At 45.3% G+C, this 25,359-nt stretch overlaps 2 protein-coding genes across 11 annotated transcripts in view; both read left to right on the top strand.

The window, feature by feature from the left end:
- opn4a (opsin 4a (melanopsin)) overlaps positions 1 to 9,020 on the top strand; it is a 41,397-nt gene extending 32,377 nt beyond the window's left edge. Inside the window, exons 9-12 of the mRNA XM_064316898.1 lie at positions 610 to 774; positions 2,896 to 2,964; positions 4,685 to 4,887; positions 5,144 to 9,020. Coding sequence (XP_064172968.1) covers positions 610 to 774; positions 2,896 to 2,964; positions 4,685 to 4,885 — 435 coding nt within the window. The 3' untranslated portion in view covers positions 4,886 to 4,887; positions 5,144 to 9,020. The remainder of the gene's footprint in view (positions 1 to 609; positions 775 to 2,895; positions 2,965 to 4,684; positions 4,888 to 5,143) is intronic.
- A 6,820-nt stretch (positions 9,021 to 15,840) lies between these two features.
- ldb3a (LIM domain binding 3a) overlaps positions 15,841 to 25,359 on the top strand; it is a 65,521-nt gene continuing 56,002 nt past the window's right edge. For 4 of the 10 annotated variants that reach the window (XM_064316891.1, XM_064316893.1, XM_064316895.1 and 1 more), the window contains exon 1: positions 21,504 to 22,009. In XM_064316891.1, coding sequence (XP_064172961.1) covers positions 21,914 to 22,009 — 96 coding nt within the window. In that variant the 5' untranslated portion in view covers positions 21,504 to 21,913. Of the gene's footprint in view, positions 15,948 to 21,499; positions 22,010 to 25,359 lie in introns of those variants that run through there. The other 6 variants (XM_064316888.1, XM_064316890.1, XM_064316887.1 and 3 more) reach the window with 6 other exon arrangements.

Here is a 25,359-nt window from a genome sequence, read left to right as displayed (position 1 = left end):
ATCTGGTTTCCGGAGGGAAAACCCCACGCATGGAAAGACTGAAGCGCAATGAGCTTTAATATTTGCTCACCGCACCACCAGCTATCGGGCTATAAAAGTATCAAAATACTGAATGTGCATTCAACTTCCTGTGCCAGATATCACATCACTGTGATCCCTCTGTCCTGCTTACCCAAAATGCTGCCCTGTCATTATTTTAAATCTTTCTTCTTATATATTGTTCTTTTATTGACGGGGCTTTAAGAAAGTGTAAATAACACCTTAATAAACATGCTACTACAATTTTATAAAGCATTCATAAACAACTGCAGAGTTGCATACAGGTAGACATTGTGTGATATGTAGAAAAAACTGAAATCCCTCATAAGAGTGTGATTTATGACACAAAACCAACTGCCAAAAAGGATAACCTCTGCTTACTACACTTATTATATCTGCATATTACCGTATAATATTGATAATATGATAATAAGTGTGCTGTGTAGTGTGCTTTATGAAGGTCTCTTGTAATTATGGTTCATATGAGGTACGATCTGCGGAATGTCTTCCTGAATATTGGTGAGAGTGTGTGACCCTGTGTGACCCTGTGTGACCCCGTCCCCTTCTCAGGGGTGGACTGACACCGAAGCCGACCTCTCCAGCCTGGGGTCGCGCCCCGCCAGCCGCCAGGTGTCCTGCGAGATCAGCAAGGACACGGCGGAGATGCTGGACTTCAGGCCGTCCAGCTCCCTGAAGTCCAAGCTGAAGAGTCACGACTCGGGCATCTTCGAGAAGGTGAGCCGTCCCCCGGCCTTGCTTAATGCAGGGTCGCCGCGGAAACAAGCGGTGCGTGGGATATGATTGACCTCATAAACCCGATCTTACACTGAAAAAAAAATGCCTCGTTGGATAAACCTGAAATTTTACTTCAGTTTGTTACACCAATAAATTTTTTAGGTTTTCTCAACAGAAAAATTTTAGGTTTGTTCAATTGAACCTGAAGGCGCTGGTGGTTGGGCAGGTGTGCTTCAATGAATGCCTAAATTGGTCTCAGAAACGAAAAGGCAATGTGATCATATATGACTACAATATGTATTACATTTATATACGTACCTGTAAAAATGATTGCATCCGGCAGTGTCTTGGAAATATTCTGTGTTGGTCTCCGCTGCTGCGATGGACTGGCAAACTGTCCTGGGTACTGTATATTCCTGCCTCTCGCCCAGTGCCTGCTGGGATAGGCTCCAGCTCCTCCACCAGCGACCGTGACCAGGAATAAGCAGATTAGATAATGGATTTACGGATGGACGGATGGACAGATGGACGGATGGGTAGTCTCTGTTGAAAATATATGAGCCCTTTCTCGGGCAGTTACAGAGTTACTGTTCAAGTCTGTCGCTTTTCACAAAAAGCGTAAGCAGCAAAGCCATTTGCAGGGACGGCTTGCCTTTTTTCACAGATTTTAATCTCCACCGATGTTTCGCCTCGTCAAAGCGAGCGTCTCTATCATCCGAGTGATGTCTAACGTGCCGTCACCGTTGGCTGTGTGCTGTCATTCCCCTGAAGTAAACACAACCTGTTTCTCATTCATTTTCCCCCAGCCTAAACAGATTTCAAAACTCACCCTGAGATTTTAAACATAGTAACGAGAGATATATTTCACAGGGTTGTTACCTGAAAGCTGTAGACAGACACGGTATGAAGAAAAGGGGGCTGGATCTCAGGACACCAGCCTCCAGGCGCTTGTGTGTTAAGCAGACCGTTAGGTCATCAATCCAGCCGTACCCTTCAGAGCGTACGACAGCGTCTCGTTAATTAGGCTCCTGTCGCGCCACACGCCTTGGACATCGACCAATCAAAAAAGCAGCCCGTATTGACCTCAGTGTCGCGGACGAGTAAGTCCCGTGATTGGGCGGTGCGCGTTGGGAGCGATCGACGCAGGTCTGCTCCTCTCTCAGTCGGGGCCCAATACGGATGCGATCGGTTCGTCATTTTGAATTGATTTTTTTAAACGGGGAGAATGAGGCGGTGTAAATGGTGGCACTCTGGGATGCACTCTGTCCCGATGATGGAGCAGGAGGGAGGGTTTCGGGTCATTATGTGTAGGCCCGGCCAGTAGAGGACTGCACTGTACTGAAGCGTGTCCGTGCCAGTTACAGTATCCCTGGTGTTGTAATTATTTGTCCTGATCTGATGTCATCTTTGGTGGCAGCATCCTTGCGAAAACGCTTGCTGTTGGGTGGTCATTAAGAACCCTGCTTGATTTTCCTATGCCTTACCCCCCCCCCCCCCCCCAGCCCTTTGTTACTCTCAATGGTTAAATCACCAGAGCTCGGTGGGGGACCGAATGCACTCCAATCCCTGCTGATTTCTCACTTTTTTTTTTTTTTTTCTGTGATTACGCCTGGCTGCCACGGCGATGGCCGCAGATGCTGTTCCGTGAGGTGGTCACAGTTTGGGGCACACTTTGCTTTTTTATATCCAAGACTGAGTCTCTCCAGCCCCAGTCTACAGTATGTGTATGCTAACACAGTACCACCTGCTGCAGACCAAGGTTCTACAAGAAATATCAAGAGATTGAGTTATATAGTAGAAATATGCTTTTGAATAATCAAGCTTTTCCACTTGGTTATTTTTAACCTCTGTGTACTGGAAGTGTTAAAATGTACAAAAAATTTAGCACCGATGACCAAAAAAGAGTGGCAAGTCTCATCCTTCCTATTCGAAATGGTGTTTAGCTTATTGTTTTTTTGTAATGGGACTTAACTAAAAAAACGCTCTTGTGATAACAATGTGCGTTTGACAAGAACTGTGTCAAAATAACCACTGTAATTTTCAATTGGTGATGGATCACATAGTTGCGTGTAGTATTACTGAGTGACTGACAATGAACCTGTTGAACCCTGTTCCATTCAGTCATCCGTTGATGCAGACGACATCTCCGTGCCCGAAGTCGGCCAATCGGATCGCGGCTCGCCTCCGGCTGTAAGTACTCGCTTTGACCTCGCCTTGTCTGGAGAAGTCAGCCAATCCCCTGCTCCGTACTTGAGTGTCAGTTGGCCTGGCCTCTCGCGTGGTAATTGATGACCAATAACAGCGATGTGTTCCGGATTGATCCGGTCTAATCCCCTGGCCCTGGGCGTGTAACCGAGAGCAGAGCGATTCGACGTTCAGCATTACCGTCAGTCTCAGCTTTGCCTTAGATTATTTTCCCGCCTTTTTTTATATTTCAGACATTCTCTCTGTGGTGGCCTTTACGCATGAACCGAGTGACCAGATGCATTTATTTTGTGCTAACAGACTCGAAAAATCATATCAGTTTGCCCGTAGAGGTCGGTTGAAGCCAATTGATTTCATTTTAGCAGCTTGAGCTTTAACTGTCAACGGAGATAAGTGATGGTGACAGGAAATGCGTTAAAAGTATAAAAACAGTTCGAAAGCAGTGTCTCCAGACGAGCTGTCACCAGTCAAATATGCGACATGGCGCAACCTGAGCTAAACAATTAGCAAATGACTTTAAATATAGAGCCTGTTTTTAGCAGCCTGTATAATGAGTGAAATTGCATCACTGAGTTAAAACGGCTCAGGGAAAGACTTCTTTCCCAGTCTCTCTCCAAGGTTTTCTTTTGTGTCGCAGGAAATTCAAACTTACCGAGGAGGCAGGAAATGATCTCTCTCTCTCTCTCTCTCTCTCTGTCGTTCGAGCCTTTCGCTTGACACTGACGTAGCGTAACGGCAGGAGCCGGGCCTTTATGGACCGGAGAACTGATGGCAGACATTTTGTACTTTCTTGTTGGAGATTGCTGCTGTTTTATCACTTCATCCCGGTCCCTGCCGTCTGCGGTACCCCGCCTGCGTTCCCCTTCCATTATCACCCCAGGCCAGCTATCCGTCACCATTACGGCTTCCGGATGCTTCCGTTTCCCGCTTTTCATTGTGAAGTGTTTTTGTTGTTATTGCTCATTGAGTGCCCACTTTTTTTTCTTTTTTTTTTTTGGCTCTTTAGCCCATTGTTTGTTTGTCTCGTTCCCTCGCATTAGAGAGATAAAAGCGTACCAGTCTGTTGCGCTCGCATTCGCTAAGTGGCCTAGAAGGCTTCATGAACCCTGAAATGGGCGGGCCTGCCCAATGACTGACACATCTGAATGGATCGTAGTCACCTGCTGTGGACAGTTTCAGCTGGGTCCTATAATAATAATAATAATACTAATAATAACAACAAATATTGTTTTTGTTGTTGTGGTTTTATTCATATTGCAATTTTGATGAAAACAAAATTTACAAATATGAGCAAGTGATTCACAGCACATGGTAGCTGCTCCTGTTTCTAGGGTTCATGAACATACTGTGGGCTAATCCTCATTATTCCTTTAGCCTGGCGTAATGAACAGATTGAGCACATTTTCCATTTACGGAGTACATTTTATCCTGTGCGGTCTGATATAGCTGAATTAACGCTGAAGATTTTGCAGAGTGCTTTCATTTTCATACATAATTGTGTGCCGTCTGGTGTACACACCTCAGTCCACGTATTGAACTGATCTTCTCTTTGAAAACCCCGGCCACTGAACACACACACACACACACACACACACACACACACACACAAAGCAAACACAACCGAGTGTGGAACCCTCTCATTGCTCCTGTGCGTCTGCACGTGCAGATAGGCGCTCACTGCAACGTCCCGTCTTCTTCGCCACAGGCCGCTGATGTCACAGAGGGGGCGGGGCTAAGGGCCGCCGGGCGGATCCCGAGCATCGTCATCACCTCGGAGTCCAGCCCCTTTCTGCCCTTCCTCAGGCCCGGCGGCCGGGCCTCCCGCACCAGGAACAGCAGCGGCGGCGGGGGCGGCGGCCTAGGGGTGGGGTCCGTGACCGTAGAGTACCAGGGGCCCGTCCCATAGAGGTCAGTGCTCAGCCCCCCCGAAAATCACTGCGCCGATATCGGCAATATCTTTCTTCCTCTATCCATCTGACTCTCTCTCTCTCTCTCTCTCTCTCTCTGTCTCTGTCTTCCTCTTTGTCTCTCAGTTTAACCAATAAAATATTTTTGCGCATAATTAATTACATAGCTATATAATTAATTTATCAATGTGTTTCAGGGCATCGTCTCTAAGGCTCCAGCCACTGGTGTAGAATCAATCTCAGTCTTTTCTGTACAGGTACACAAACTGGGCGTAGTCTAAAAGGTGTATCCTCCTGTGTTGTTCTGGCTCTCCTGGTGGTGGAATGAGCTTCCCGGTTCCCTGCCCGTGTTTCCAACGCAGACCGAAGACTCACCTCTTCACATTGCACCATGGCTCCCCTGACCCCTCCTCTCTAGACAACCTGTCTTTTTCTCTTTCTTTCTTCAGATTTCCTTTTGAATAGTGTTAGAGTTATAGCTGTGTTAAGGACAGGTTATCTGTCAAGTGGTACTTTCTTTAGCTGCAATGCAATTTGCTTTCTGTTAGGCTAACGCTACAATACTCATTGTTTATTAATGGGCCTCTGTGCCTTCTTGGTGATACCGCATTTTTTATTTTATTTATTTTTTATTCCTGAGGGTTACACTGATGTTCTCCATTTCCGTACGTCGCTCTGGATACGAGCGTCTGCTAAAGGGATTTTAATGCTATGTCATCTCATGCAATGTAATGCAATGGCCGTCCCCCTTCACAGACGACAAGTTGTAGTCTGTAGAATCTATAGTCTGTGTGGCCTGCCCTGTCTCTAAGGCACTTTAAGAGCAGAGACTCTGTGCCAGCCCAACTTACTCTCTGCAAACAGGGGCTCCTGACCTCAGGGCCTGCTCCCCTTCCTTTTACGCTGATTTGGGCTGAACTTCATCAGGGCATTTTTTTAAAGCAGAGCTGGAGAGCTAGAGTTGGAAAGGGGCTGTTTCTGCAGAGACGAGAGCAGAGACAGCCCTTCCAATACCACTGGCCACAAACCCACAACGCCCCTGCCCCATCCACCCCCCCACCGTCTCCCTCCACTGGGTACAATTTGACTGGGGAACAAACGCCACCGGCACCTCAAGATTGGCCTTAACGCAAAACCGAATACTCTTCAAGCCATTTCAGTTCAGCTCTCCGCTCCCCACCTCAGGGGTTCAGCAGCCTGTGCTGACCTATGAGATGCTCTCCCTGGCGACAGCTTAAATGGCAGCCTATGGCCTGCCAGACAAAAAGAGGCGATGCCCTTTGACCCAGGATGTAATTTCTCAGGCTCACATTCAGGAGTTGTTAAAACTAAATTGTAATCTCCCCATGGTGAATCACAAACTATGCTATTTTTGTCATTTCATTACAGGAGGGGCTGGTTAGCACCCCCCCCCCATTCAGATGGCATCCTGGGCAAAACGCCTATATCGCCTATGCCTAGAACCAGCCCTGATGGTGTATCTCAGAAAGCATTTTGGGAGATATTTAGAATATTGTTATGTATATGTATAATTACACGTGTCTTCAGTTTAGTTTTAGTTTTACATGTGAGCCGTTTTTTGGTCAGAAATGTTTTATTTATCTTGTTATAGCTTTAGTTTTTGATTGTTTTTCCTCTGCTTTACATGGAGATCTGTAGAAAATGCCTGGTGTGCGTCTGTGGCAGTATTTTCGTTATTTAAATGTATAGGTACGTTTGCATATGCATAAATCAGATTAGTAATAAAGCAGAACTATGTCCAAGCTGATGTAGAAAGATGCAAAAGCATTGGTACCGGGATATGGGAAGCAAAATAGCTCAGGTGCAAGTGGACAGCATCAGTGACCGATTTCTCATCACTGTGTATTTGCTTAAACTCAGGTGTAATTCCCGCCTAAATACAGAAATTGAGTTTCAGAACTATCCATATATATGCATATATTCAAAGGATGTTTCAAAGTGCAGTTTCTACCAACTTTTGTATGTTTCGTGTCTTCTGTATCGTATAATCAAATCATGCTTTCTATGTGATTTTCTGTTCTATACCTGCTTTGTATATCAATCTATTTCTATATAATGATTTCTGCTGGCCTTTTGAAAGTTACTGTTCGTTGACATGTGCTTTTGTAATTGTGCATTGATGTAGAATGTAGAATCAAAAATGTTCCCTGTAACACGTTTGTAATAAAAGTACGTGCTTGTAGATGACCTGTATATGACCACCTTAAGAGGAATCACAGTGGACTGCGTGTTACATGTTCTCTCAATGGGTCTTAATAGATTATGAATACATTTTTTTTTATTAAGGCTTTATAAATAGAATTGTGATTTGTTTTTGAATGTGAGCTCAGTTGTCGTACACGAAAAAAAACAAACAAAAAAAAAAAAACCAGCCACGACACAAATGAAAACTAGTTTCATTGGGCCCAGCTCTTGGAAACGTTGCCGCAACCTTATATAAACGGCTTCTGTCCTTTCCTTAGTGAAACCTATCCCCTTTTTTGTCTCGACAAATTGCAGCTGTAAAGAAGGCGCGAGCGACATCAGTCAGGGATTAAATGCTCCGTTGTCGTGGCGATGTTCCCTGAGCACTGACGTTGCGGGACGTGGGACGGGGCGTGCAGTGGCATCTTGGTGCCCCCAGAGGGATTTAGAGTACTTGCTCATGGCGGGACATGCTCATTGGCGTCCTGCTGAGTCCCATCACGCGGACGGATGGCTGTGAAATCCTTGCTTTTTTTTTTGTTTTTTTTTTTGCCACAGCAACGTTCCAAATGTTATCCCTTCTGGTTCTGATCTTCGCAGGGGACCGGCCCCATGGAAGCCATTCATGAGAGGCAGGAGGCATTAGATGCCATTCTCGCTCTCGCTCTCGCTCTCTCTTTCTGTCTTAGGATGCGTGTGTGTGTGTGTGTGTGTGAGTGTATGCGAGAGGGTGTGTGTGTGTGTGTGTGCTAGATTGAAAAGATTGAAAAAGAAACAGTCACATCTTGCTGCCAAGATGACTGATTGCCATTCTGTTTTTTTCCTCTGGAGATAAATGGCTACCTTTGACAACGTACTTCTCTAGCTTTTAAAGGATGATACGTTCTGCTTCTCAACCAAAAGAATTTTCAGATGATTTAAGTTTGAAGTTTTCAAAACACAGAATGTTTATACTGTATTTGCACGTCGGTAGAACCACTGACACCCGCTCTCTCTGGACTTCAGTGCGTCTCACAGCCGTGAGAACAGCAGACTGATGCTAAAATAAGAGATCCCGTCCACACGCAGTTTTCCCCCCCCCCACCCTGTCCACGCCTGTCGTTTGGAACTGGGTCAGCATCGCCCTGAAGACCCCTCTTATGTAATGAGGCAGGTCTCATTCACCACTCTGCTGATGTGTGCCATGGAATTTCACACTCAACATCCCCCCCCCCCCCCCCAACAATCAGACATCTTTCTGCTGATCTGGAGGCCATTGCAGGTGGCCCAGTCCTGGGGAACCAGGCTGATAAGGTCAAAGGTTTTACCAGTTTGTTTCTACAGTTTTGTTTCTGTGCTACAATGGGGGGGGGCAGAACTGTTCCACTGATTTTCTCTTGTCATTGTGTTCTTCTTTTTCAATAAGGCAACACTGTTTTGCCTGCGTAGTATTATCTGGACATTTACTGATACCGTCAGGACAATCTGGAGTGAATGTATCAAGGAAACGGAAAGAGTTTCTTTTGCTAAGCGTACCAAAATGTCCCCATTTCAATAAACAGAAGTGCGCTTGAGAGCAGAGCTAGCTCTGCTTTCTGCTACTTCCATAACAATATGAAATATTATGAAATATGTTTCTGAATTAATTCAGACATCCTGAAGCCCTCTTCATATGCTCAATCAATTGTCTAGCAGTTCTTACCGTTATATTTCTAGTGTACTGTACAGCTCTGAAATTGAAATGGAATATTAGGAGAATTTGTCTGATGGGCAACTTTGAAGGAATGCAAGCATCTCTTTGGTGGGGGGCAGCTAGCATGTATACGTGAACATAAATAAATGTACTGAACATAGGAATAAGATTTTTATTGTACATTATCGTACTGTACAACGTCTTACCGTGTTGTTTTTATTTATTTTTCTAAATAAAGCCAATGCTATGTTACCCAACACGTGCTTTATGGCGTCCTTCATTGCCTTCTCCATTGAATGTGTGTGGGGAGTGTTGTGATGTGGGGTTTCTGTCCTTCTGAAGTGACTCTGTGAGACGAGTGAGCTAAAGTGAGCCGCAGGGCAGAGGAGACTGTGGTTGCCATGGCTTCCACTATGTCAGTTGCCTTTTGAATGTAATGGACTGGAGTTTAAATTATGTGGTCTGTCTATGCCAGCCTTTTCTGACCCACCCAGGGACCCTTACTCAGGTGTTATACAGTATGTCAAAATAAGTTGGGGGGTGTCCCGAGACCCCCTTTAAAAAAGAGACCCCCTTTTTTTAAAATTCATGCTATATAACACCACTCGAATTGATTCCATTGCCCTCCATCTTTGGCTCCTGAGTTATAGAATGATAGAAATACTAATAGTAGCACAGACACAGAACAGGGCTTAATAATACATACCACATCCCAACTATTTCTGTGAGCTGGCAAATAAAATAAAATAAAATAAAATAAAATAAAAAACCCTGTTGATTTTTCCCTAAACTGTGAGTATGGAAAGTAGCCATAGGGATGCTTTGAAAGGCTGAACATCACTGGGTCCCATGGAAAATCAATACTCTTCTTTTTTTCTGCGTCTCCCTCCACGAAACTCTTCTTTCCCTCTTGTCCCCTTGCTTATGCTGATTGTATGCATTATATAACGCATTGATTTTTCTCCTCAGGCCTGTCGGTTCTACATGCTAGCCAAGGCTTCACTTTAATGGGGAAAGATGGGGGGGGGGGGGGAGGCATTAGCAAATGGATTCCTCAGAGCCACGCACCAGCATTCCTTTAATGCCATCGGAACAACTGAGCCACGGCCCTGGACTGCACTCAGTCTAAAGATTTCCGATTTTAGCGTTCGTTATGGATATTTACCCACAAGCCTCTTTCAGAGTGAACATGATTGGACACAAATAGTTTTTGCTATGTCTCTATATTTTGTGCTATATTTTCATCCATAATGGTCAGGTGTACTTTCAAATAGGTACCCGAAGTGGTAATTGACTGAAGCAAAACTGGTTTTGATGCCCTCTGCTGGTCATATACCCCATTACACACTACCCTCAGTGTGCTCAGTAATATGTTTGTCATATTAGGAATATGACAGACACAATAATATGCTGTCAGTACGGATTTAGCATGATTGAATTTCCTTGACTGTGACATCATCGCAAAGTTGTCCCTAGAGGCTATTTGAGACTATATACAAGCTAGTGAAATCTGTTGAGAATGTATTGTGTTGATTGATTGCCATTGGCTGTTTTTTCCCCTGGAGATATTTTTCTAACTTTTCTGTTGTGGAACTGTGGACATTTAATTCTGAAATATCAAGGTTGTCTTTGCATTTTTAGGCACAGATGCATAGGTATTGAGGGGTGCAAAGGGATTGCAAAAGAACATTGTGTAGCCAAGGGCCACATTTTCCTGTTGGAAATATGGGGGATTAGTGAAACCAACTAAGTTAGGGCAAATCCAAATAACAAAGTAGAGAGAAATATGGTTATTTAGATTGCGACAAATCATATGGCAACACTGTGAAGTTAATTATGTTGCCTATTGGGCAGTTTCTTTCCTAGTTGTTCAGACATTACCATCGTTAGGATGTCTATTTTTTAAACAGATTTAAGGACAGGAATGCATCCATTAACCTTCTAATGAATTTGTTTAAACAAGAATTCCATCATCCGACCCCGGTCAATCAGTAGTGTTCATGCACTATGGAATAACAGGAGGTATCAATTTTTAAAATCAATTGATCCGATGTTTATGTTCCGAACAGACAATAAGCGACTTCGTAATCGCCTGCATTCATTTCAATGTGAGCCGAGTTCTCACGTCCGCAAGGCATGCTGGGACAGCTGACGATGCGAGACAAGTGGGCGGAGCAACCGGAAAGACGGGAAACATGGCGCGACAACCAATCAGATTAAAGATCCGACACGTAAACTGTCTCCGATTTCAAATTCTATTTCTCCATTCCACACGTATATATGTGCGCGCGCGCGTGTGTGTAAATAAAAAGACTGGCGGCCGTTTCAAATGAAATTCCAGCCTGTAAGTGCTTTCACGTGCTTGTACATGTTTCTGGGGAATACAGTTCATGAAGCGAGCTCCATCTGCCATCTGCTCAGTTATTTCAGATTAATGCGCAGAAGAACAATAAAAAAGACTTAATGCAGTATACGTATATGTGTAAACACAATATTATATGTGCTGTAGGTTTTTATCTTACTGTCTCTGAGAATCCCAATAAAGATCTCCATCAGGTCTCACGTCCGGATGTTATACGGGACGGCCCCTGTTCCCCCGTTCTGGTAAAACTCCTGTCTGCTTTGTTTTTTGCCGACTCTTTCAAAGTACAACTCGTCCGGGCGCAAAAGCTCAGATTTCTTCAGCCTGCACTGCTGTGATCCTCAGCTTTCAGTGCTGGGAACACGGGGCCACTGGCATCGTGCCAGCGGTGATTAACAAGTAAACGGACAGTGAGCTCAACCATTTATAAGGGAAATGAGCCACAGGTAAAACAAGGCAAGTGATATTTTTTTAAAAAAGGCTTTTGAATTCTTAAAAGGGATTAACAGCGTGACCTACAAGGTTGAGTTCTGTTTGTAGAACGAGGGGGCATGAATGGAAATTAGCAAAAGGTAAATAAATTCTGCACAGATGTTAGGAAATATGTTTTTCCGCACAGAGAGTAGTCACTGGATGGGATTGCTTGCCAGATCATGTAGTAGAAGCAGAAACTCTGGGGGTTTTTCAAGATCAGGCTTGATATGATTTTAGATCTTAGATTAGATTAACATCTAATTTGTAGGTAAATCAAGCACTAGGTCCAGGTTAGCAGTGGGAAAATGGAGAGCATGTTGGGCTGAATGGCCTGCCCTCATCATTATGTCATTTTATGTTATGTTACGTTACGTTGCGTTGCGTTGCGTTGCGTTGCGTTGCGTTGCGTTGCATTGCGTTGCGTTGTGTTGTGTTATGTTGTTATGTTCTGTTCTGTTCTGTTAAATGCTTGTTGGAAAAAAAACCCATCTGTTTCATAGGTGATGCGTACTTAACTATAGCACTGTGCACATGCTCACTCTAAAATGTTCCGCATTAATTCCGCTTTATATGGGGCATATTATTGTACTACTCTGTGCAAGAGCTTACTTAAGCTGACTGAACTCAACTGAAATCTGCGATGTGCAGGGGCGAGTCTTGCGGCTGTTCCAAAAGTTCACTTCAAAAGAGCAGACGAAAATCTCCCTTTGGCTTTAATACGCCTAGACTCTGGAGAGGCCTGCCTTTGCAGATGAGACAGGCACTAACTGGAGCTAGTTTTAAATGTCATCTGAAAACCCTTATCTTTTTGTGTATTTTTTTATTTATTTGCTTTTATTTTAAATTGGGTGTTTTTATTTTTTTATGCTAATTTCATCTTCAATCTTGTTTTTTTCCCCCTATTTTTGTGTGTTCCTGATCCTTTTAGCATTTTTAATTTGAATCTTTAATGTAGCCTGCAAATTTATTTACTCTTTTGTGTTTTCTTTGAATTTTTTTACTTTTTCCTTTTTGTATGTTTTCCATGGTAGATAATGTTATTGTTATCATTATCATTCTTAACACGGTGAGAAGAGAAATTCTAGGATATTCCTGCATATATTGTCAACTGCAGTAACAAGTCTTATTCATGAGGTGGTGTTTTCATGAAATCGCCCTGTTTCCTGTGTACTTATGTCTTATTAATAAATCTGTGCTTGCACAGTGCCTAAGCTCTTGAATTGGCTCCATTCCCAGCCGTGAGATTGAATGAATGAGTGAGTCACTACAATTTCACAGTCGTTTTCCTGGCTGTCGGGTATCGGTACTGACAAGAGATTAGTCTTCAGTCTTCAGTCATTAGGTCATGACTGATCGTCCTTTGTCCGCGTGTACCTCGTTCCACCACTAGGGGGCTGAGGCTGAAATATGAGGGGGTCTCGGTGCAGCTCACTGAACATTCGAGGGCAAGGGCTGGGCTCAAGCACAGACCGCAGAAATCAAGCTACCAAACCTACAGGAAGAGTTAAGGGAGTTGAACCGAGTTAGGTGCGTAACTGAGGCCCAGTTCATTTACTGCCTAATGATTAGTATCTGATCTGGCAGAGAGTGGCGGACAGAGAACAGTAGGGATGATTCTGAGCAGTCTGGGGAATTTTGGGGGGCGCTGATGACAACTTTCAACGTTTGTTGAAAAAAATCAATAAAAACGGACATGGCATTTTTTTTAATGATTAAATTTTACACCCCATATTATCCTTTTATATAGCCAAATTCTTACTGAAACCATATACGTATTGAGCTGTGATCAAAGTTTCAAACGTGTTGCTTTGTTGATGGTAGAACTGCTACCTTAGTCAAAGCAACTGTTCGATCAGCCGTAACTCTTTCTAATGCTTTGGAAAAAGTTTTTTTAAAAAGAGCTATGTATCGGTTGCTCAGTGGGATACTGTTTCTCTAGTTCAGTTTCCCATCTTGCTATCTAGTCTCTGGTCTGAGCCAGAATTACATACGCTTTGGCTACCAAACAAAGACGTTAATCATCCGAGGCTGATTTTGTATTTCGCTGCATAATAGATCGCGATATGTGTACTCTGTAGTTCGTGACGGCATTTCTGACATCGTAGAAGGACATTTTAATCTCTTGTTTGTGCCTCAGGCATTCTACCTTCCATAAGCAAGTATAAACATTTTTTTAAAAACAATACGAAGCAGAGAGACGAGGAAAATATTTTGATTGCTCAGAGAGCTCGTATGACAGCGGGGTTTCTTGCAATTTTCTTCCATATATTCTGTGCGTCTTTTCTGATTGATAAATAAACTCTGTTTATTTTCCTCTTTTTTGATATAATCCCTTCAAAAGCTTCCCGTGGAGCGCGATTGATTTTCCGCCTGACAATGTGGAAGGAAGGGGAAAAACGGCATTGATCGGTCATTTCACTGAACAGAATTATTTTGGGACTGCAAACACATGCCTTTGTTTGTTTTTGCTGTCCGGTCCAGGGGAACTGAGTCCCGTGCATTCGAAGTAATGGCAGGGCCACCCACTGAACACAACAATATTCATAACCCATCAGAGTGCCGGAGAAATTGCACGGATAAAATTGAATCAAATGTGAACATTTGGCTTTTGGGCTCAAGGAGAGAGCCAGACACACAGACAGGATATGTTTGCAGAACTTAACGTAAGGAACGGGCCTTACTCAGAAGACAACATTCGGTGTTAAATCAGCTGTGTCAGAGTACATTTGATCCATGCTGGAGCCTTTTAATCGCTGTTACAGCTGAATGAACTCAGTACATTTTTACTGTGTACGGCAGGGAACTTAAACGCTTAGATTCTGGAGGGTCTCGCCGTGTCTGCTGGTTTCTGATGCGTTCCTGCTCTTCTGCGCTTAATTTAAGTCACTGATTGGCTGAAGCAGGGGTCCTCAATTTTATCCAGAAAGGGCCCGATGTGGGCGCAGGCTCTTGTTCCAACCGACCTGATTCTGTTACTGCAGTTACGTACCTGTTGTGGGATTAATGTTGAACTTTGACGGAGAACTCCATTCTGTGTGTGTGTGTGTGCGTGTGCACGTGTGTGAGCACGTGTGTGTGTGGAGAATGGAAGCTTTTTGACATGATGGATTAATGCATGACCTGGGGGGGGGGGGGGTGTTACGCCATATTCAGTTGTGCTCATGGTCATTAGAGGTGTGGAGAAAGTCATCTCGTCCATCCGTCCGCCCGCCGAGCTTCATCGCCCTCAGGTGAGTTTCCGCGAAGTTCCCTGCTGTTTGCTAGCGGGCTCCTCGCTTGTTAGGGAATGGGACTTTGGCCGCTGGACAGAAACACGTGCTCTGATTCACACGTCTCTCTTTCTCCTCCGTCCCGCCATTTCCTGACATCCGGCAGAGGATGGCCAGCCTTCTCTTCCAGGGATTTGATGAGAGGAGTACAGACCTCCCTCAAGGTGTTCCCATCATGCATTGCATGCACGTTTTGTAGACCCCTTAGACCCCCCCCCCGCCCCCCACCTTTTTGCTATCCATGATTCTTAGGCACGCCAGATTGGTGTCTGTGTAAGAAATATGTGTGAGATCACTCTGCCAGCCCAAACAGCGCCCCCTTCTGACACTTTGTGGCATTGCCGCTCGTTTGATCTTAAAATGAATGATTTTAATTGTGCCGTCTCTTTAATTGTGTCAGATATATCCACCAGCTGCAGGAATAAGTGTATTATAGGTTGTCTTCTTGGGGCTTGTGTTTTATAAAATAAAAATAGTTATTTGCTGCTGCTGACGCCTTTATTGCCAAGAAAAATATCAACATTATTGTAACAAAACATTTTAGCAGAAACTATTGATTGTCAAGTCTTCTGATACTACCAAAAGCGGAAATTTGTTCTTTAACAAACTAATTTTAATGAGCAAGGTATACTTGTTGCTTATCTATGTGAAGAAACAAGAAGTATGTTTGTGTGTGGTGCCAAGCTGATTCTCTGCAAATACTGAAGAAACTAATCTAGACCCAGTGCCCCAATTTCCCCCTGGTGTAGCCTGTTAAATTTAAAATGCAATGGCGCTGACTTCTACCTTGTTGAGCATTTCAATATAATTTCAGTACAACCGAAGTTTTATTTATTTATTTATTTATTTCTTGTTTCTGTTGCAGACCTGAACAATACGATACCGGGCGCTTTTGTTTTATTTTAATATAAAACACGACTGTCGCTTTAATAATTCCACTTTAATGAAAATCCCCCTCCAACCCCCCTTCTCCCGTGAGCTGACGTAACCCGGGGTCCAAGGGATCGGATAAAGGCCGCCTGGGTGACATCGCGCGACACAGAAGGGACGGAGAGGAGATCTGCAAATAACCAGAGCAGGTAGTACAGCTGTCAGCACGAGTCGGCGCTCGCTCTGAATAATGCACTGAATGAAACGCTTTGGAGCGCCTTTACTCTTTAGTAGTTGTTAGTACTGTGCAACTAGTCTTTGGTATGCCAATGGATGCAACAGACTGCATGGACTTTATGTTTGGCAAAATTAACGAACGGGTTCCCACGACGTGACCATAAACAAGAAAAGAAAAAAAAAAACACCTGTTATAATCCTGCATGTGCCGGTTAATCCGCTCAGACATGTTTTCATTCTTTTTTTATATTTTATAAAGTACCAGCTGGCATTGTGCTTTGGTGAGCAGGTTCGCGTGCAGCTTATTTAGGCAGGGTCAGCTGTTCGCTCGTTGCTTTACAGCGCCGGGATCATCAACTTTCAGCTGAACGAGTCCCGGAAAATCAACGGGACGGTCGCTGCCACACTTAGTGTATTTGGACCGTGCGTGGGAAAGGAACAACACGGACGTTTCTGTCCCATCAGAAATTGTGCAAAATATAACAACTTCTCTTATTGTATCACGATACACAATGCAACACCTCGGAAATAATTACGATTGGCAAATTAAAAAATAATTGATATCGCTATCAATAATATTACTTATCTTAACTACTATTTTATAATAGTATTTTATATACACTGTATTTGTAATGGAAATATAAAAAAGAATAATAATCCAGACAAGACTATCTAAATGTATACATTAAAAATAAAGTATATAAATAAAATATACGTTACTATATTAGAGTTTCATATTGTGAAAAGTTATGTGTGTTTTATAGCTCTGGGTTATCTGTGATATAATTTATTTGAAGTAAATCAAAACCTCTCTGGTTAGCAGAAGGTCACTGTCGTTCAACGACAGAAAACGTGCATGTGCATTTCCCCATTAATATCCCCGCTCATTTTCCATAATTTCTTGCATGATCTGCATGCGTTAAATGTTGGCTTACCAGTCTATCTATATATTCTTTTCGTTTCTTGCCAAAAATTTAGTACTGGCTGCCAATCAGGATAGTTGCTCTTAAAGTTCATGTCAGCAGTGATACCGTTGATGTGAAGCTGTGTGCCAATGTGTATTTAGTTCATTTAGCTGCTGTTGGGTTTGACATGTTGGTAGGCTCCTTGCAACAGGTAAACAGAGTAGACCGTTCACACAATGTCAAGTGGGTGAGCATTAGATTAACTCCGAAGTAACTCTAAACACGTTGACACTTCAATAAAGTCAGTAAAGAAAGGGGTTTTTTTTGTAATATTTTTTTATTCTTGTTTCCACTGTGAAGCTGTTTATTATTTTATCTAAGTATTACCAACAAGAATTAGAATAATAATACAGGGGGAAAAAATATGAGAATGAGAAATGAACGAATGAACAAATAAGCAAAAGAAAACTTGGAAACGTGGGCTTGTGTTCTGTGTCAAGGGGGAAATGAAGAGCGACGTCAAGGGAAGCCGTGTAGCAGGGACCCCGCTGTCCGAGCTGGATGCTAATTACACGGCTCACGTGGCGAACCCCCGTTCGAGATGCCCCGATTGCACTCACCTCTGTGTTTGGCCCTTTGACTGACAGAGTGGTCGATGCTCTTACGCCATGCACGGGAAGCCACAGACAGACACAGAAGCTGTGTGATTAGTGCTGGCCAGGCGTTACCGGCGTTCACGTGATTGGCTGAGCCCTTGTGAGCTGTGATTGATTGTCTCCGGTCTTTTCTTTTGGTCGGAAATCATGGACATTACTGAGCTCTGTCATGCCGTGTTCATCATCGTACACGGACCTGTCGTAGCACTGAGCTGTGAGAAGCAGGGCGGTATGGTATTCAGGCAACTTTGCCAATACTCAGATGGTTGTGGGTTTGAATCCCAAGTACAGTGCTAGTGTTGTGCATGTAAGAAAGGGTATGCCAGATTACATTACATTACATTACGTTTATTTGGCGGACACTTTCATCCAAAGCTTTGGTGCATGGGCATTGCTGGTATCTACTGCCAATGGAAGGCCCTTCGCTTTGAGTGGGTCAGGCTCATAGACTCGTTTGTGGTTGAGGTATGGAAAGTCACCAGCACTCTGCCAGATGGTGGTTTGGCGCTACTGGAGTTGAGCTGCGCCCGCGTTTAGCACTGGTCTCCCCCCAATGCTAGACTTATAGCCTTGTGGTTCGGGAGGACCAGATTACCTACTGTTCCCCTGGCCCATTGTTCTCCCATGGAAAGTCCACCCTGGAAAAAAGGTGACCTCAGTGGACATCGCGCCACTTATTTCTGTCCCGGTGACACCCGAACTTGGCTGTACTGGGAGAGTCCGTGCTTATTTCTCTGTTTGTTCAGGCGCCTATTTGAGCCGCCTGAAAAACTCTCATGGTTTGTGGCCTTGGTGCGAGGGATTAGGCAAACGTGCCTGTGCGCTTTCTTTAGTGACTTTCAAACGCAGTTCTGGCGTGTTGTAATGACGCTCGGGCTAATCAAAACCTCACACGCGCATACCTGTCAACAGCTTAAGGCAGCTGTCTGTATTTTAAAGCTTTCAAACTTGTAAAAGTACATGAAAAACTGCACGGACTGCAGAGCTAGCACTCTAACTAACTATATAGTCAACATAGGTGGGAAGATAGCTTCTAGCTAGCATGCTAGTTTAGGTCACTGATCACAAGCGCTTTAGCTAGCTAGCTAGCAGACTATGTCAGCATGTACAACAAATCATTTATTTAAAGTAAATTTGTCAAGTGAAGAATCCGCATCCTTTTTTATGTCACTGTTGAGGCTTGTTCTGCCAATCGTCTTTTGAACAGAACCAAACACAGAAAAAAGTTTCCAGTCAACATGTAGAAAATAAAGATATGGCACTTCTAGGAAACTAATTCTTTTTTCATCTCCGCAATGCTTGCGACATTAAATGTATCTCTTTTGTGGCCCAATCAAACGGTCACTGTGCACACAGAGGGGCTCAGCAGGGTCAAAATCACAGGACAGCAGGTTGTGAATGCGAACCCTGGGCCATTTTCGGATGGCACAAAAGAAGGACTCGTCTGTACAGTACTCGCAGGAGAGGAGGCCTTTGAAATGCGCCGCGGCGTTTGCTGTCAGCGCTGTCAGCGCTGTGCACGGATGGATTGATGATGTCACAGTAATGCTGTGGAGAAATGGGAAATCACCGCAGAGGGCACTCTCAGGGTCTTGGATGGATTGATGATGTCACAATAAAGCTGTGGAAAAATGGGAAATCACCACAGAGGGCACTCTCAGGGTCTTTCTCTCTGACTGGTGAGCGGTCGCAGGTTTGAGCTGAACCTCGCTCGTTCGTTCTCGGCGTATATGTGAAATGGCGGGTGGGGGTGGGGGGAGGTGGGTAGCCCGTCCCTAACGTGGGCATGGCGGGGGAGGGGGGGGAGGCAGTGTTCCGTGTGGGCGGGTGGGGTGGCAGGTGGCGCCCGTCCCCAACTTGGGAAGAGATGTGGGTGGGGGTGGGGGGGGGGTCGGGTGTGCCCTGTCCTCTGTGACTGAAATGACCCGTTTGAGCTGTGAAGGAGGGGGGGGGGGGGAGTGTGGCCCTAGCAGTGGTTCATTCAGGGTGTATGGTTACCGGGTTACGTGTGGAAACCCCCCCCCCCCCACTTCCTTCCATGCGTCTTTCATCAGTCTTAAGTGACTGCCATTTTGGAGTATGATTGTCAGGCCCATTAAACTTAAGGCTTGACTCCACTGTTGAGGACAAGCTGCACCCGAGTGCCCATTGCTCAGTCCGTTCTTACACTGGTAAGTATGCCAAACGTGGGGATTTTGTGGAATTACTGCAGAATTACTGTAGAGTTTCTGTTGGGATTTTAAAAGGAAAAGAAAAATCTCATTGGAGTTAGCTCTCCTTTGTTTTCCTGAGCCTGAAAATGTTCTGCGACGTGGGGAGAATTTAAAACAGGATTTTAAGAGAAAACCGCTATGTGTCAGTAAGCACTGAGCTCAAAAAAAGTAATGTTCGGATATCACGCCGTCTGAGTCATTCATAACCAGGCGGTGTGTTCTCAATGGCAGTTTCCCACTGTTTTCAAAGTGAGGAAACCACCTCTACTTGCCATTTCTCAAAGCTTTTCCATTGATCTCACTCTTTCTGTTTAATGTGTAAGTTTCCATTCCTTACAGCTTCTGTAGGCTGCTGCACCCTTCCTGTGCACACTGAGGTTCTCGTCGTGCTCGTCCCCTGACCGAAAGGGCTATTCTTAGAGCGCACGCTACCCGTGGGCCGAGCGTCTCCCAGTTTTAGAACCCGTCCACTTGTTCCAGGAGGATTGTCTCCTGGCCTCTGTCACAGGCTCCTGATAGCGCTGCCTCGACCGTGGGGCCTGCTTTACCTCACCGGGGGGCTTGTCAAGTCAGGCGGGTGGCGTGGCGATCACGACCAACTATTTCTAGAACGTTCTGGCAAAGGCGGTCTCTGCTTAACTTACGAACCCCGGTTCACACATGAGACATGAACTTCTAAACTTGAGACGTGAACTTCTAAAGCGTTATAAAGCGGTATAAAGGGGTGCACGTTCTCAATCGTTGTATCTCATGGGGAAAAATACAAAAATACAAAAATGAATAAAATACGTTTTTGGTCTCAGAAACACTGTGTGCTAACTCCTGTGGTCTGGGCCTGCTCGTCTTTGAACTGTGAGGGGTATTAACCTCGAAAAAAGAACCGCGTTATTCCTGTTTCTGTCTGACGGAAACGTCTTGCGTCGTTGTGCGCTTCGAGCGAATCGCACGCCCTGTGGTTTTCAAGAGGCCCACGGGCGTGACGGCGTGGGATCATGTGACCCTTTTTTTATTTTTTGGCCGGGGGAGTGATGCGTAGCGTCAGGTGCCCGGTTAATTTGCGTTTTATGACACTGTCCGAAGAAGCGCCCCGCGTGAATATCGATGTCCGTGTCGGGGAAGGCGTGAAAAGCCAGAGCTCTGGTGGCCTTTCTCTCCTCCTGTGTCACTGGATAAGCTTCCACCCCAGAGATATTCTCTCTCGTTAGCGAGCTTTTTCAACAGGCAACGGAATGGCGCGTGTGTGTGTGTGTGTGTGTGTGTGTGTATCCACATATGTGCGGGGATGTGTGTGTCCGTGACGTTTCAACGGCCTTGATATTTGATATTTCCTTCATTGTCACGTGTGGTGTGTATTTTCACACGAGCCTCTCTTTGAATTGACTTGTCATCGCTATCACAGTCAGGCCGTATATAACGCGTCCTGATTGGCTGTTCAATTTAGCCCTGACCAGCTGGCTGTGGTGCTGGCATCAGTATTGGCTAAGACCACCTTGGTAAGAAAAAATGGCATCTTTTCGTTAGCGATGGTGTCGGGCAGATGTTTCTTTGACCTCCCCCCCCCCCCCCAAAGCTGTGTTGGGGGGTACAGCGATGGGGCTAGAATGAGCCTGGGGGGAACCTAGAAAAATCTGTTGGTGTAAGAAGCGGCTATATCAGCTGTGTGAATCATGGAGGCTGGGCATTCTGGGTGTCCCCTTACAGGCCTTATAAGGACCCCCCAGCGCTGGGGTGCTATCGCTTTCCGTAGTCCGCCGCTATTCTTAGGCTGTCACTCCAGCCCATCTGAGCAGGCAAGATCTCGCTTCTTCTTCTTCTACTACGGCTTTTCTGCGTTTCTGTGTCTCTCGCACTCTGCCTGTTTGAGAAAGCGGTGGGGGCCAACTTCCGTGTAGTTTGGTTTTCTTTTTTTGGTTTTTATCGTTTGCTTTTTTTTGTTGTTGTTGTCGTTGTTGGTTTCCTCTCGTTTTTTGAGAAAACTGATCAGTTATTTTTGCGTGTTGATATTTTTTTATATTTACCTGCTTCCCTCCCCACCTCTTTTTGTTTTGTTTCCAGTGGCTGCTCGGTGCCTGTGCCCCACCTGTCCCCTCTTTTTTTATTTTCCACAACGATTGGGAGGAGAAGTCGTGAACAGGAGCGGAAACCAAGGAGAGGATTTTGAAAAATGAGCAATTACAACATCAATCTCCCAGGACCTGCCCCCTGGGGGTTCCGGCTGCAGGGGGGAAAGGATTTCAACATGCCCCTCACCATCTCCCGGGTAAGAGCTCTACCTGCCTGCTCCCCCCTCCCTCACCTGCCACCGCTCTGTGCTGAGAGAGCGTGGGGGTCCGCTATTGTTTGCCGCTCTATGTAGAGAGAGAGCGTGCGGGTCCACTAATGCTCACCGCTCTATGTAGAGAGAGAGCGTGCAGGTCCACTAATGCTCACCGCTCTATGTAGAGAGAGAGCGTGCGGGTCTAATGCTCGCCGCTCTATGTAGAGAGAGAGCGTGGGGGTCCGCTATTGTTCGCCGCTCTATGTAGAGAGAGAGCGTGCGGGTGCGCTAATGCTCGCCGCTCTATGTAGAGAGAGAGCGTGCGGGTCCACTAATGCTTGCCGCTCTATGTAGAGAGAGAGCGTGCGGGTCCACTAATGCTCACCGCTCTATGTAGAGAGAGAGCGTGCAGGTCCACTAATGCTCACCGCTCTATGTAGAGAGAGAGCGTGCGGGTGTGCTAATGCTCGCCGCTCTATGTAGAGAGAGAGCGTGCGGGTTCACTAATGCTTGCCGCTCTATGTAGAGAGAGAGCGTGTGGGTGCGCTGATGCTGGCCGCTCTATGTAGAGAGAGAGCGTGCGGGTCCACTAATGCTTGCCGCTCTATGTAGAGAGAGAGCGTGCGGGTGCGCTAATGCTCGCCGCTCTATGTAGAGAGAGAGCGTGCGGGTCCACTAATGCTTGCCGCTCTATGTAGAGAGAGAGCGTGCGGGTCCACTAATGCTTGCCGCTCTATGTAGAGAGAGAGCGTGCGGGTGCGCTAATGCTCACCGCTCTATGTAGAGAGAGAGCGTGCGGGTCCACTAATGCTTGCCGCTCTATGCAGAGAGAGCGTGCGGGTTCCTTAAAGAGGTATTGATCCATAGTCAGAGTCAGAACGTTGGGTCGGTTGGCTTCTGGGCCACGGCTCCTAGGTCTCCTAGGCGCAGAATAGCCAAGCTGTTTGGGAATGCCAACTCGTCCCGCCCGCCCTGTTCACGGCACTGTCCTGTAAATCTGCGCCATTTACTGCTTTTTTTTGTGATTCATAGGATTGTGTGGACTCTGGTGGTATATAGTCACAATTTGTGCACATTGAAAGATTATTGTCATGCATTAATTCAAATGCCTACAGTATCTTTCTATATTTAGAGCATGGCTTTGCATGCTGAGCATAGTTTAATGTAAAACTGGCTGAGGTACAGTAAGGTTGGTAAGAGTTCAGATCATATCATATCTCCCAAATTTTTCATCCTAAGTTTGACCTCCAGGCGAGGCTATATGGTATTGGTCTATTGGTTCCAAAGTTTTAAGTGATTAATAACCGCTTAATGTTATGTTTGAGTTAACTATCTGCCTTTATTCTGTATCCTGGGCGGATTATGTTATTCGCAGCAAAAAGATTAGATCCATAACTTCATTCAGCTTTGTACATGCATGGTGTCCAATCACAGTGTGGCAGCGGGGGCTCTTTCTAATGGCTATTTTTTATTTATTATTGAACAGATTTAATTTTCGCTTAATGTAGGACAGAGTTTGCATTGTGTAGCATGAGGTTTTCTCATTGGTTGAAAAGGTTGAAGTCTGTTGGCCTAACTGAAAATATTTGAATTGGATGTTTTAGCCAGAATCATAATCAAAAATAGTAATCTCCCGTTCCCGAATTAACTTACTATCAGCAGCCTGTGGCTTGTGCTTCATTCACTTATTCATTTATGAAGAATCTGAAATTTAAGTACTTCTGTGTGAGCAGTCAAACATGTTTTAAAAGTTTTTAAAGTTAATAGAGATAATATTTTCATCTTGAAGATATTCTCTATATAGTATAGGGGCAGGAAGACAGGAAGATGTTTTTAGACTGGTACATGCAGAAAGATCATTTTCTTTTAATCTCAAAACAAGTGAATCTAAAGGAAAGAAGGTATGTCTTAGTGTGGGAAAATTACTCTCAGGTTTGATTTGGGTGAGTGGGGGGGGGGGCATTATTGAGTAGTAGATTTATAGCCATGGGAGGCATCCCCCTTTCCCAGAAAGAGGGTGTGAGAGCGACAGCCCCCTCCCTGGTGTGGCGGAGCACCCCCGTGTGCCCCCCCCCCCCCAGACGGGATCGGACAGGTGTCCCGTCAGAGGGTCCCAGCTATTCGTGGCCCACCATGAGGAGAGTCATTCCCCCTGGCACGAGAACAACTCAAGGTATTTTTTTTTTTTTAAAAGAGGGGGGAAAAAAAACACACAAGGTGTCAACGGTTGTCAACGGTGATGGTTGGGCTCGTTCCATTGGCCAGGAAGACAGTGGCACTCCAGAACCCCTGACGTTCTGGCCATTCATTTTAGGGGTGCAGGAACAAAGGCCTTCCCCCTTGTCCTGGACAGACACGGCATTCCGTCCGCGTAACATAGCGGTGACATAAGTCCCGAGACGCCTGGTGTCCCGTCCACAGGCGGGAACGTCGACACGTTTCTGTCTCCTCTACGTGGGACATGGGGCTTACTTACAATGCACAGAACATCCACAGGCAGTAAAGATGCCTTCTGTTCTCATTTAGGGGGGTCCCTGTAGAGGGGTTACGGTATGTAAATGTAATCATTCATAGGACATCAAATACCAGGGCAGTCTAGGGCAGTTTTATATCGCAGTAAAGCTCGGGAGAAATGGTGGGCTGAAAAAAAGATAATGTCTGCACGCTGCTTAAAAGAACATTCTTTGACCTGACGAAGATCCCCACAGGATCAAAATGTTGTCCCGTCTCCTGTCATGTATTTTATTTTAATTTCTTTGGGAGCAATTAAGAAGCCTGCGGACATTATCTTTATTCACACGATTTATCCTCGGTGCAGCATCTGCAAGATGAATCTCCCAATTACTTGCACAGTTGAAAATAGTAATTGGGCAGTATGCTGTATGGTGGAACGGCCCTACGTATGGTTTAGTGATAGTCCGTGAGCCCTGAGTTATAGTGGGAAAAGGAGAGGCTGCGTTGCTGTGTGCTGTAATGGAGGCAGAGAGGGGCAGAAAGCTCCGGGGGTAATTTTTCTGGTGCAGTTAAGCAGAGGTCATAGGGAAGCCTGTGCGGGGGTGTGGGGGGTGGGGTTGGGGAGGAGGGGGGGTGCCTCTGCGGCCCGTCCCCCCAGAGCAGAGGGTCCTCGTCAGTCAGCGCCCTGACAGGTGGGACCTTTGCATCCTGTGCAGCGGGAGCCCCAGCGCTGGCTCGCTCTTTTCTAAAAATACCGTTAAAAAAAAAAAAAAAAAAAACTGCTTTTGTTTGTGTTGTCTTTGGGGTCAGCTTTACTGTGAGGTGTGCCAGAGAGGATAGCTGGGGTTCCTTGGGGGGCATGGCAGTGTGTGTGTGAGCGTGTGTGTGCGTGTGTGTGT

The sequence above is a fragment of the Anguilla rostrata genome, chromosome 18 (genome assembly GCF_018555375.3).
Source record: "Anguilla rostrata isolate EN2019 chromosome 18, ASM1855537v3, whole genome shotgun sequence".
NCBI lineage: Eukaryota > Metazoa > Chordata > Actinopteri > Anguilliformes > Anguillidae > Anguilla > Anguilla rostrata.
Note: the sequence above shows the minus strand (reverse complement) of the source record. Positions and strands in the feature narration are given on the sequence as shown.